This window comes from Petaurus breviceps, unplaced genomic scaffold (assembly GCF_028583685.1).
Source record: "Petaurus breviceps papuanus isolate PSGF00001 unplaced genomic scaffold, PetGlider_PUasm1.0 91041, whole genome shotgun sequence".
NCBI lineage: Eukaryota > Metazoa > Chordata > Mammalia > Diprotodontia > Petauridae > Petaurus > Petaurus breviceps.
Genome location: NW_027187400.1, coordinates 10,393,550 through 10,407,054, shown reverse-complemented (window position 1 = coordinate 10,407,054; position 13,505 = coordinate 10,393,550). Strand labels below are relative to the sequence as shown.

The 13,505-nt window shown below is 46.8% G+C and overlaps 1 protein-coding gene across 2 annotated transcripts in view; it reads left to right on the top strand.

Annotated features, from left to right (window-relative positions):
• Positions 1-13,505, top strand: part of EPHB2 (EPH receptor B2) — a 257,539-nt gene that overhangs the window by 73,292 nt on the left and 170,742 nt on the right. For both annotated transcript variants that reach the window (XM_069078481.1, XM_069078482.1), the window contains exon 3: positions 7,078-7,762. In XM_069078481.1, the coding sequence (XP_068934582.1) occupies positions 7,078-7,762 (685 nt within the window). The remainder of the gene's footprint in view (positions 1-7,077; positions 7,763-13,505) is intronic.

Here is a 13,505-nt window from a genome sequence, read left to right as displayed (position 1 = left end):
TCAGAGCTGGGAGGGCCCTTAGAACACAGGATGTCAGAGCTAGGAGGACCCTCAGAACACAGGATGTCAGAGCTGGGAGGCCTCAGAACACAGGATGTCAGAATTGAGAGGAGGCTTAGAACAGAGAATGTCAGAGCTGGGAGTACTCTTAGAACACAGAATTTCAGAAGTTGTTGGGCACTTAGAACAGAGCTAGGAGGGTCCTTAGACCAGAGAATGTTAGAACCAGAGGAGACCTTGGAACATGATATGGGAAGGACTTTAGAACATGGAAAGTTAGAGCCGGGAAGACTTTTTTTTGCTTTTTTTTTTTTTTGGAGGGGGGAAGGTAGGGCAATTGGTGTTAAGTGACTTGCCCAACATCACATGGCTAGTTTTGTGTTAAGTGTCTGAGGCAGTATTTGAACTCAGGTCCTCCTGACTCCAAGGGCAGTGCTCTATTCACTGCACCACCTAGCCACCCCTGGGAAGATTCTTACAGTATAGAATGGTAAAGATGCAAGGTACATAAAAGGTCTAGTTCCACCCCCTCACTTTACACAAGGAATAAGGCTCCTTGAGGGCATGTGACTTGCCTAGGGTCACCCTGCAAGGACATGTCAGAGCCAGGTCTTCTGACTCTAGGTTCAGAACTTTTGCCAGCACATCACTCCAACGGGGCCTTGATCTTTGTAGACCTAAGCTTGGAGAGTCCATTGGTAAGTCATTGGAAGGAGACTTGAGTACAAATGCAGTGAGTTAGTTGAATTTTTTTGTCATTTTCTTTGGAATATAAGACCTGATGTTTTCTAAATCACTTTAGAGTTTACCAAGCCCTTTCCTTACAAGCCTGTGAGGTAGCTATTGCAAAGATTATTCCCTGTTTTACAATTAAGGAACCTGAGGGCCACGGAGGTGAAGTGACTTGTCCAGGGTCGCACAGCTTGTCATTTGCACGGCTTAGGCCAGGCTGTGATCCTCTGACTTGAATTCCTCCCTCTTTCCTCTATCATGTGGGCCTACAACCCTGAGCTGCCTCCCTTGGGGGAGCCTTATAGACTCTCTGTCCCTTCCTCCTCCCTATCTCCTATCTCCTAGTTTCTGAATCCCCACCACACCCATCAGGCTCAGTGGCCTCTGTGGCTACTGGGAATCAGCTGTTGCCTCCAAGACAGTGGAAGAGGGAGGGTCTCCTGGGGCTGGACTCTTTTCCTTCCTCTCTTTTTGTCCTTTGTTTTTCTGATACAAAGCAAGGCCTGCCACCTCCCCTCACTCCCACCCCAAGCCCCCACCCTCGACCCCCATCCCACCTCCGGCCTAGTAATGAGGGCAGGTCTGGCTGCAGGCAGCCTGAATGCATTATTTGGGGTGTTTAGTCTGTGAGTCCTTGGCATGTTAATTAGAGAGAGGGGAGAAAGGCAGCGTGCTCTAATTAAGTGCTCTAATTAAGTTCTGAAGAACAGCAGCTGTAACAAGGGGGTGACTTTGTCACATGGTAGAGCAGTAAGGAAAGGGGGACCGTGGAGGGGCGAGGGCTGGGGAGGAGCTTGGCTGGAAAGCCTGTGGGATCTGCTGTTCCCGATCCTGGAGCTTCCCAAGGCTCACCTGCCCTCCCCAACACCATCCCCTCAGCCTCCTCATAGGCTCCACCCCACCCCACTCCCTAGGCCCTAACCCAAACTAAGTAGCTAGGTGACCCTTTGTATAAAGCACAGGCTCTTGACCTTTGTTGTGGGATAGATCCCTCCTTGGTTAGTGATTGGGGAAGCCTGTGGAGGTTTTAAAATGCTTAACATAAAACATGTAAGCTCATAAAGGAGAACAATTATATTGAAATAAAGATGTCATTTTTTCCCATCCTGGTTCACCCTCTAGACCCCCTAAAATCTACCCATTGACTCCTTGGGAGATGGGTGGGCCCCAGGTTAAGAGCCCCTTGTATTTAGCTGTCTCTCCCTCCCAGCTCTGTAGCATTCACAAATGTGAAAAGCATGCCTCTTTGCCTTTATCCAAGTCACTGATAAAATTATGGGACAAATAATATATTTGAAAGTTCTTTTTGCCATAAAGTACCATGCAGATAAGAGAGGTTATTATTATTCACTCTACTGTCCTTCTAGAAACTGAGGGCACAAAAAGAAATAGAGTGGTGATAACAACTCATTCTTGTGTAGGGATCGGCCCTGCAGAGGGCCTGGAGCTGAGATTTCATTGATATCACCTTCCCAGTGAGCAAATTCCCCCTATCCATACAGGTTGGCTCTCCTCTGCAAATTAGTCTCAGAGAGACTAATTGTACTGAGAGATTAAGCTCCCTGCCCAGGGTCACACACCCAACACTTGTCAGGCTTGGAGCTGGGTCTTCCTGGCTTGGAGGCCAGCCTTCTATTAGTGATGTCACAGGACAACAGCCTTCCTTACATAGTACTTTCACATTTATAAATTATTTTAGTAACTACCCTGTGAGTTAGCTGGTACAGGGAAACTGAGGTTTAGAGATGAAGTGACTGGCCTTTGTGGTCACATAATAGATTATGAGTCTGTAATTCAGTCTCCAATCCATGCTTCTGACTCCAAATCATGGATTCTCAGCCTGGACCAGGCCAACTAGTGTTTGAGCTAAAGGATTTATCTGCTTCCAGAGGTTGTAAGAATTGGTCCAGGTGGGTTTCAAGTCCTCCCTGGGGACAGGACTGGCATCACTAGGAGACCCCGGGGAATAGGAGGATCACAGAGACTGGTTACAATAGACTGAACTGGGTGAGGAGATGGGGAGATACCATCCGGATCACAGTCCCTTTCTCCGAGACCAAAGTGCTGTTTAAGGGCTGGGGTTCCCAGGATTGAGGACGAGAGGGACACTTAGAATAGAGAATGTCAGAACCAGAAGGGACCATACAATACAGTGTCAAAGCTTAAAAAGACCTTAGCATATGGAATTTCAGAGCTGGGAGGGCCCTTAGAACATGGAATGTCAGAGCTGGGAGGGCACTTAGAATACAAAATATCAGAGCTGGGAAGGACCTTAGAACACATGATGTCAGAGCTGGGAGGGCCCTTAGAACACAGAATGTCAGAGCTGGGAGGGGCCTTAGAACATGGAATGTCAGAACTGGGAGGGGCCTTAGAACATGGAATGTCAGACCTGGGAGGGCACTTAGAACATAAAATATCAGAGCTGGGAAGGACCTTAGAACATAGAATGTCAGATCTGGGAGGGGCCTTAGAACATAAATGTCAGGTATCTTAGAGCACAGGATGTCAGAATTGGAAGGAACTTCAGAACGGTTAGAACTGAAAGGGGCCTGAGGACACTGCCTGTGAGAGGAGGGAGAGACCTTAGAAGGCTGAATGTCCCAGCCGGAAGGGCTCTTTGGAAAGCCTCTAGTCTAAATCTGTTATTTATAGGTGAGCCAGCTTAGACCCAGAGAGATCAGTTGTGTTGGCGAAGTGTCTACCACTAGTGAACAGCCAGGTTGAGATTCTAACTAGTCCAGATTGATTCTTTTCAGTATATTATTCTGTTTTTTGCTTTGGGGCTGGGCTTCAGGAATGGAATGCTAGGTCTTAGGCAGACAGAAAATATATTAGAAGCTAAAGAAAAGTTAAGGCCTAAGAACAAGAGGCGTGGCCAGGAGTTAGAGCTAGGGGCGCTATGTTAATATTTTAGAGTTTTCTGGAATGTTAGGGGTGGGAGGAATCCCAGGATCACAGATTTAGTAGTTTCAAAAAATATTTAGTCCAACTTTTACAGTTCTTCTTTTACAGATAAGGAAAATGAGGCTCACTGAGGCAGTGTCTTGTTCAAGGTCACATAGCTACCAGATGATGAGGCCCTTTGAGCCCAGATCACCTTTTTCAAAATCTAGCCTTCTTCTTATGACTAGGGCACACTTGTTTTGAAAAGGTTAAAGGTTAGAAGCTAGAAGCTAGAGCGTTGGGGATAAGCGCAGAGACCAAACCCTGACCATGTCCTTCTTCAGTCCCTTGAGCCACTGAATTTTGTAACCTGAGACTTCTATTGCCTGTGTTACTGTGTTGCAAAGCCAAGGGTCAAGTCCTGGAGCGTCGGCTTTGGCCCCATTGACCCTCGTGTAAGCAGGTTCCCAAGGCTAGGCCGGGGAACCTGATCCCCCCCTGAACGAGGCCTTGGGCCTTTTCACCAGAATGCCAGCACTGTGGGCCCTAAGGAACAACTCTCCTCTGCACATTTCTGGGCATATGTTTGCATGTTACATCCAATTCCCAGTGTGTCAATAAAATGGGAGGCGCAATGCAGTTGTTTCTGAGGGCCCAGCACACATAGAATACAGAACAGGTGATTAGATGCATTAATGTCCTCCCTCCCTTGATGAGGAGCGACAGACACATAGGCAGCCGGCAATCGAGGAGAGCTGCCTAGAGGTACTGGGCTGGGCAGGAGGGAAGGCTGTCAGGAATGTTGTCTGAGGGGCTTCATGCATTAGCTTGGGGGTTTTGGACTGCTGAGGCTCCTTCCCACTCTGCTCAGAAGAGCCTAGATTTAAGGCTGTCAGTAATCGTTGAGGTCATATAGTCTAACCACTCACCTTCATTTAACAAATAAAAAAACTAAGGCCCTGAGAAATTAAATGACCTGCCTGAAGTCTCTGAGAAGGCAGCTGATGGCACAGTCAATAGAGCACTGCTCCTGAAGTCAGGAAGACCTGAGTTCAAAACCAACCTCAGACACTTACTAGCTGGGTCACCCTGGGCAAGTCACTTAACCCTCTTTGCCTCAGTTTCCTCTACTGAAAAACAGGGATATTAAGAGTACCTACCTCCCAAGTTTGTTGTGAGGCTCAAATGAGATGTTTGTAAAACAACATTTAGCTTGGCACGTAGTAGACTCTATATAAATGCTTATTCCCTGCCATTCTGTTCCCAAAGTCACAGAGGTTTTTAGTAAGTTGCAGAGTCAAAATTTGAACCCAAATCCTCCAACTCCATATTCAGTGTTCTTTCTACTTCTCTAGGTTCTGACATTCTGGGTTCTAAGGCCCCTCCCAGCTCTGGCATTCTGTGTTCTAAGGTGCTCTCAGCTCTGACATTCTGTGTTCTAAGGGCCCTCCCAGCTCTGACATTCCATATTCTAATGTCCCTCCCAACTCTAGTAGTCTATATTCTGATATTCCTTCTAGTCTGATGTCCAGCATTCTCTAATCTCTGTCAACTGTCTCATTCGAGGATCACATAGCTCAAGACAGGATGTGGCATAGGAGGCTGAGAGAGGTAGACTGGGTATGGGCTGGAGTGAGCTATGGCCTGCCCCAAGGGCTGGAGAAGGAAAGGTTCCCTATGCAGTCTGGACTCCTCTCCTTCCAGCTCTGGGGTGCCAGTTGCTCTTTCCCTGGGGTGTTGGAGTGAGAATGCACAGAGCTAAGGTGTGAAGAAACCCACCTGAGTATCTGCCCTCCCCATCTCATTTCCCCCAGAGTCCAAATTCATTTTGCCAAAAGCCCGTCCCACGCTGGGAAAGCCTGCTGTGCTCATTCACCCAGGTGGACAGAGATGACCTGTGGGCCTGAAGGGAGGGTAAAAGACGGCCAGGCTATGAGGGGTCCTGCAGCCCCGTCATGACCATCTGACAGGGACTGTAGAAGAGGCCTTGGTCTACTGGTGCCTAATGTACTGACTCCCCTCAAGCAACTTCCCAGATAGATGCAGGGGGTGCATCTTCCTTTTCTGTCTGGGTGCCTCCTGAGACCTGGTGATTGGGCTTCTCTTATCAGGCCATGCTACGGTGGAGTTAAGAAGCCTAGGTTTAAATCCTCCCTTGAACACTTACTAGCTGTGTGACCCTGGGTAAATAATTTATTCTCTGTGTGCCTCAGTTTTCCTCATCTGTAAAATGAGGGGGTCGGGCTCAGTGGCCTCTAAGGGCCTTTACAGCTCCAAATCTATGACCCTGTATTTCTATGATTTTTCTGTCAGACTTGGAACTCCCTGAGGTCAGGGATTGTGTTGTAACTGTAATAACAGAGGTGGAAGGTCTCCGTGATGCTATAGAGCCTACCTCTCCTCCCTCCAAGAAGTCTGTCTCCCACAGTGCTCAGAATCTATTAATTCAACTTTTACTGTTTATTTTATTAATTAATAATAAATTGATTTATTAATTCATTTAAAAAATTTTTTTAAATTTTCATTTACATATCACCTTTATTTCCAAATATATCTTTCCCTCATTCCTAAGAAGGAAGCTATCCTTTGTAACTGTAAGAATGAAAAAGAACCAGGCCCCCAAAAAGCAGCTTAGCAAAACCAACCAAAACATCAATAATGCCTGATAACCATAGTCCACCACTTTTTTTTTTCTTTTTTTGTTTTTGGAGGTCAATTGGGGTTAAATGACTTGCCCAAGGTCACACAGCTAGTTTTTGTGTTAAGTGTCTGAGGTTGGATTTGAACTCAGGTCCTCCTGACTCCAAGGCCAGTGCTCTATTCACTGCACTACCTAGTCGCCCCTAAGTCCACCACTTCTGTAAGAAGGAAGGGAGATATATTTTCTCAGCTCTTCTCCAGAACAAAATTTGGTCGTTATAGTGACGGAGACTCAGTGATGTTTTGTCTTTCTTTGTTTATGGTGTTGTCATTGTGTATACAATTTCCCTGGTTCTTCTTTCACTCTGCATAAATTCATGTAAGTCTTCCCATGCTCCTCTGAGTTCTTCATATAACCAGATGCCCCCAAAGTCTTAGCTTAAAGGCTTAGTGCTCAGGCTCTGGGGATTCCTTGTACGGTTTCTTGTGGAACAGTAATATTCTATTTTTATTCCTGCATCTCATTTGTTTAGCCTAAGTCAATGCCCCAGGTTTTGGAGGGTCCTTTGTTTGCTTTTGTTTCTGTTTGATTTTTTTTGCTACAAGGACAGAATATTTTAGTGGGGAAAATATTCAGTAATGGGATCTCCGAGTGAAAGAGCATGGACATTTTCATCATGTTTTTAGCCTGACTCCAAACTGCTTTTCAAGATCTGTTATTTATTAGGCACCTTACAAACCCTGTAGTCTAGTAGCTCTATGGGTCCCCGCTCCCAGATGTTAATTAATTTGATGTATCCCTTTGTGTCCTGTGTGCAGTGGGAGGAAGTGAGTGGATACAATGAAAACATGAACACCATCCGGACCTATCAGGTGTGCAACGTCTTTGAGTCTAGTCAGAACAACTGGCTTCGTACCAGGTACATCCGAAGACGAGGAGCCCAGCGCATCCATGTGGAGATGAAGTTTTCTGTCCGGGACTGTAGCAGCATCCCCAACGTCCCCGGCTCCTGCAAGGAGACCTTCAACCTCTATTACTATGAAGCCGACTTCGACTCGGCCACCAAAACCTTTCCCAACTGGATGGAGAACCCATGGGTCAAAGTGGATACGATTGCAGCGGATGAAAGCTTTTCCCAGGTGGATCTCGGGGGAAGGGTGATGAAAATTAACACGGAGGTTCGGAGCTTTGGGCCCGTCTCCAGGAATGGCTTTTACCTAGCCTTTCAAGACTATGGGGGCTGCATGTCCCTGATTGCTGTCCGTGTGTTCTACCGCAAGTGCCCCCGTGTGATCCAGAACGGGGCCGTCTTCCAGGAGACCCTGTCCGGGGCCGAGAGCACGTCCTTGGTGGCCGCCCGGGGCACCTGCATCCCAAATGCCGAAGAGGTAGATGTGCCCATTAAGCTCTACTGCAATGGGGATGGGGAGTGGCTGGTGCCCATCGGGAGATGTATGTGCAAGGCTGGGTACGAATCAGTGGAGAACGGGACTGCCTGCCGAGGTAATGGAATGCACTTTTTGTTTGTCCCTTGATTAAATCTATTTTGCTGTTTCTAGAACGGGCTGTTTCTCCCTTTGCTAGAGTGGGTTGATGATGCTTCTTCTCGGGTGCCTCAGGATTTGGGAGATGCCCCATTCCCTGTCCCCTAGCCCCAGCTACTCCTCAGGACACTGTGTGGGTGGGTGTTGGTCAGTGGAAGTGGTCAGACCTCTGCTCTGTCTGTCAGGAAGCCTTGGTCCTTCGGGTTGGTCCGTGGTGAGGTGACACTTCAAGTTGGAAGTCACCTGAGAACACGCAGTGCTGGCATATTATGTATATTGTTTTACTGGTTCTCATTGCAATTGCTTTGTGTCAGTGTATGTAAATCTTCCCATGCTGATCTGTGTTCGTCACTTTTATCATCTCTTTACTGTGAGTACAGATGTAATTCTATTATGTTCACATCCCACATTTTGCTTAGCTGTTCCACATTAGATGGGCATCGACTTTGTTTCTAAATATTAAGGTGGAAGGGCCCAGAAGACATGGAATATCAGAGTGAAATGCCCCTGTCCAGCATCAGGCTCTTATATTCTACAATCCCTTTCACTCTGATATTCTCTGTTCTAAGAGCCCTCCCAACTCTGATATTCTGTGTTCTGAGGTCCCTCCCAGCTCTGCCATTTCATGTTCTAAGGGCCCTCCCAGCTCTGTATTCTGGGTCCTAAGGGCCCTCCCAGCTCTGACACCCTGTGTTCTAAGGGCCCTCCCTGCCCTGAACTTCTGTGTTCTAAGGCCCTCCCAGCTCTGACATCCTGTGTTCTAAGGGCCCTCTCAGCTGTGACATTCTGAGATCTAAGGGCCCTCTAAGTTCTGCCATCCTGTGTTATGATGGCCCTTCCGGTCCCAACATTCTTTGTTCTCTGATCCCTTCTGCATCTTGGCACTTTACGATTCGAGGTCCTTTCTAGTTCTGACATTCTGTGACTATAATTTCTTGATTTCAATTTTCATTTCCCCATTTAAGGGAATGAAAAGGGAGGGCCTGATGAGAGAGACAATTCCAAGAGAAAATCGACAGCTAGGATCTCTTTTAACACCTGGTGGCTCCTAATCAAGGAAAATTGATTAGTCCCCCTACTCCCATGCCAGCCCAGGGCCCCCCTGGAGGGGCAGTTTTTGAGCCAGCTGTCCCCATGCGAGTGCCGATTGCCGGCTATGGCGTGATTAATGAGCTAGGGGAGTGCAGAGCCACACGGCCCACGAGTGCAGCCTATGAAACAGCTGCCCAGATGTGGGGCCTCCCAGAGCCTATGGCTAGAAAACAGACCCTGTGACCCAACTTCCTCACACTGTGCATACTCCCCCCTCCCCTGATCACATCCCAATCTCTTCCTCCCTCACTCATTCCCTTTTCCATTGGTTTTATGTACTAAGAACACCATGGAGGCCCCCAGACAGGTCCTTTTTCCCCATCAGAATTTTCATTAACCAAGTACTGGTTCACTTATATCAGGGCCTTTTCAGGAACCTAAAGGATTCCTGAGGTGAAAGGGGCTTCCCAAGGGGAGTGAAGCCTCTACCTGTCTCCTGGCTGCTCCAGACCATTCTTTTATGGAATGTTAGCTTTGGAAGGCCCTTTGAAATCATAAAATATGTAACTATGGGATGTGAGAGTTAAAATGGCATTAGAAAGCAGAATATCTGTGCTGGAAAGGACCTTAAAACAAAAAAATTATTATCTAGAAAAGGTAAATGGAATATTAGAATCAGTAGGAACCTTAGAATGTAGAATATCAAAACTTAGAGGCATCTTAGAAACAAGAATTTCAGAACTGGAAAGACTTTAGAACAAAGAACATAAAAGCCAGGAGAGGCCTTAAAACACAGAATATGAGAGCTAAGAGAGGCCTTAGAACAGAGAATGTCAGAGCTGGGAGGGGACTTAGAACACAGGATGTTAGATCTGGGAGGGCCCTTAGAACACAGAAGTTCAGGGCAGGGAGGGCCTTAGAAAACAGGATGTCAGAGCTGGGAGGGCCCTTAGAACACAGGATGTCAGAGCTGGAAGGACCCTTAGAACATAGGGTGTCAGAGCTGGGAGGGCATTTACCTAAGACTTTAAGGTTGAAAAGCACTTTCTATTACATTAGCTCTTCTGATCTCCAAACCTGCATTGTGGATTCTCCGAACCTGGTTAGTGCCTGTGCCATTCTTCCCAAGTGGCCATACAGACACTTCTCTTGCCTCTGTGGGATTCCTGTGCTCATGCTGTAGGCCTCCCATCATCACCCTGGTACATGGCAAAGCCATGATCTCCTATAGTTGCTGGGCAAGTTCCTGTTTAGGGCCTTTTGGGAATGAGGTTTGTATAATAGAGCTCCTAGGACCCAGGGCATACGCCCCAGGAACATGCCCTATGGTGAAGCAAAAATACCTCTACCTTTTACTAGCCATGTGACTTTGGATAAATCATTTCCTCTCACTTAGCCTCAGTTTCCCCCTCTGAAAAATGAAGGGATTGCTGTAGATGATCTTGAAGAGTGATCTAACAACTTTGTCAATAATCAGTCCTCTCTCCCCCTCTCCATTCCTATTCAGTCTTTGTCTCTTCTTTCTCCATCTACCCCACTACATGATTATCTCCAAATTCCAGCCCTCCTCTGGAGGCTCACTGCCGGCTTAGGTCCTGTAGTATAAAGAGGTCCAGCACTGACATCTGTGGGGCTTTAAGCAAAACTGATAATGTGGAAAGAGGATGAGACTCATCTCTCTTCTTTATGTTAATTCTCTCTTCCCTATGTTAATCTTCTCTCAATTTTTCTCTGTCTCTGTCTCTTTCTCCCCCTCCCTCCATCCAGTCTTCTCTTACTTCCTCTCCCTCTTCCTCTCCTTCCTTCCCTCCTCCTTCCATGGATTGTTTCTCTATCTCAAGTGGGGATGAGAATATATATGTCTCTCTCTTCCTCCCTCCTCTTTCCCTTTCTGTGTCTTTGTTTCTGTCTCTCTTGTCTTCCTGTCCATGTTTTCATGGCTGTCTCTTTCTCTGTATCTCAGTCTTTCTTTGATCCTCCTTCTTTTAGATTCTGTGTCTCTCTCTTTCTTTGTCTCCCTATCTGCCTCTGATGTGTCTAGGTCTCTCCCATGTGCCCCCTGTGGAATCAGTTCAGGGGTGCCCTACACCCACAGCTGCAGGAGTCCTTCACCCATGGGCATGGCATCCCTCTCCAGTGGCGAGCATCACTTCCTGGGCCTGCTTCTTCCACCAGCAAGCCAGGAGCTATGATTGATCTGGAAAAAAAAGTACCACAAGCCAGATTCTATTGGAGCTGGAATGGGATTTCTTTATGTTTACCTTGGACAGAGAGAGGGGTTTGTCACCAGTACAGGACACTTAGAGACATGCGTTCATTCATAGGTTTTAATTTAGATTTTATGTCAATGACCCTTCGGATTCTTCTTCAAATACTCTTTCTCTCTGTCTCTCCATGTCTGTCTGTCTGTCTCTGTCTCCCCTTCTCCCTCCCTCCCTTGTTATTCCCATTGGCTTCTTGTTTTTTCCCCTCTTCTGTTCCTTGCAGTTCATCCATCACAGCTATGAAGGTTACTTCCCTTAGGCTTTGGTCTGTCTTGCGCGCGCGCGCACACACACACATACACCACACATACATCTCCATCTCCTTCCTCCAGTAGCCCAAGGAGCACAGTGCTCTAACATTCTGTGTTCTAACACCTTAGACTCTAAGAACCCTCCTAGCTCTTCTGTCCCATGTTCTAAGAGCCTTTCCAGTGCCTACATTCTGTATGAAGAGACTCTGCAGCCCCAACATTCCATGTCCCATCGTGCCTTGCCAGCTCTGGTCGGCCTCCTCACATTCCATATTCTAAGATACCTGCCAGTTCTGGCATCCCAAGAGCTCTTCCAAGTTTCCTATTTGATGTCTCCTGCTGTGACCCTGGAGGTGGGGAGATAAGTCAGTCTAAGAGTGAGCCAACTGGCCCTGGGAGATGGGAAGATGATGGGGAGGAGGAAAGGAGGAGATGGGCGGAGGAGATGGAAATTGGAATGCTCAGTGGGAGTGTGGTGACCTCTTCCTTTCAGCTTATGTGCTTTTCCTAGAAATTTCTGCCCAGCCAGGGTGGGAGAGGTGTCAGCGGGCAGACGATCAGACATCCCGGGAGGTCTCAGATGTTGCCTCCAGGAAGGGTGAAGGGAGAGTCAGTAAAGTCAGGGAAATTCTAGTGAAGAGAAAAAGTCATTGTCCTTCCTCCTTATGTCTGTCTCAATTATACCTGGAAGCTGGATGGTACCTTGAAGACCATTTAGTCCAAGGGTTCAGTCTGAGGTCCATGAATTTATTTTTTATATTTTGCTAACTATATTTCATATATTTGGTTTCCTTTGCAATCATATGCATTTTATTTTATGTACTTAATACCATGACTTTGGGAAGGGGTCCCCCAGCTTCATCAAGCTGCCTGAGGTGTTTACAAGACAAAAAGGCTAAGAGTTTCTGCTTTAGTGAATCCTTCTTCATCTCACCCTACCACCACCTTAGCCCAGGCCCTTATCACCAAACACTTGGACTCTTGCAACAGCCTCCTTTTTTTGTTTTGTTTTGTTTTGTTTTTGCTTTTTGGAGGGCAATTGGAGTTAAGTGACTTGCCTAAGATCACACGGCTAGGTTTTTTGTGTGTGTGTGTGTATGTGTCTGAGGCCAGATTTGAACTCAGGTCCTCCTAACTCCAGGGCCAGTGCTCTATTCACTGTGCCACCTAGCTGCCCCTGCAACAGCCTCCTAATTAGACTTCTGGCATCCAGTCTCATCCCTCTCTAATTCATCTTCCACACATCTGCCAAATTCATTTTTTCTAAGATACAGTTCTAACCAGTTCACTCCTCTACTCAGGATTCTTCTATGGCTCCCTATTCCCTCTAGGATAAAAAGCCAGCCTCTTTGTTCAAGCATGTGAAGCACTCTCCACGGTCTCATGTCAGCCTTCCATTCTGTACTCATTTAGAATTGCTTGGTGGTTCAGTGGATAGAACATGGAGCCTTGAGTGAAGAAAACCTGAGTTACAACCTGTCCTCAGATTCTTCCTAGTTGTGTGACTCAGGGCAAGTCACTTAACTTCTCACTTTCCTCATCTGTAAAATGGAGATCATAAAAGCAGCTACCTCCCAGGACTGTCTTGAAGTTCAAGTGGGATAATATATGTAAAGAGCTGATAACAGCTTAGTGAATGTTTCTTCCTTCCCATTACGCAGTCAGTATTCCTACCAAGCTCTCCTACTTCCTCCTCCCAATGTACCATACATTTCTGTACATTCCCATCTTTACACAGGCTATCTCGTATGCCAGGAAAGCGATCCCTGCTCACCTCGGCATCTTAGAGCCCTGAGCTGATTTCAAAGCTCAGCTCTGAGGCCATTGCCCATGAAAGACTTTTCCTATAATGGTAGATGCTTTGCAACCACTCGTCTGCCCACATGTTGGCATTTAGCAGATGCTTTAAAAATGCTTATTGATTGACTAACTAGATATAAAATGTGAGAGGGAGAAGAGCCCTGTGAGCCCACAACTCCCCATGTGACTCCAGTGTACGTGACCCACAGCTTTACCCTGGCTTCCCGAATTGAGCTGGGCCTCCCTCTAAGAACCAAATCAAATCACACCCTGGAGAGAAAATTAATTTATGGGATTGAGAGCTGGAAGGGATGCTAGAGAGTATGTCATTTTACTCATTTTACAAATGGGGAAA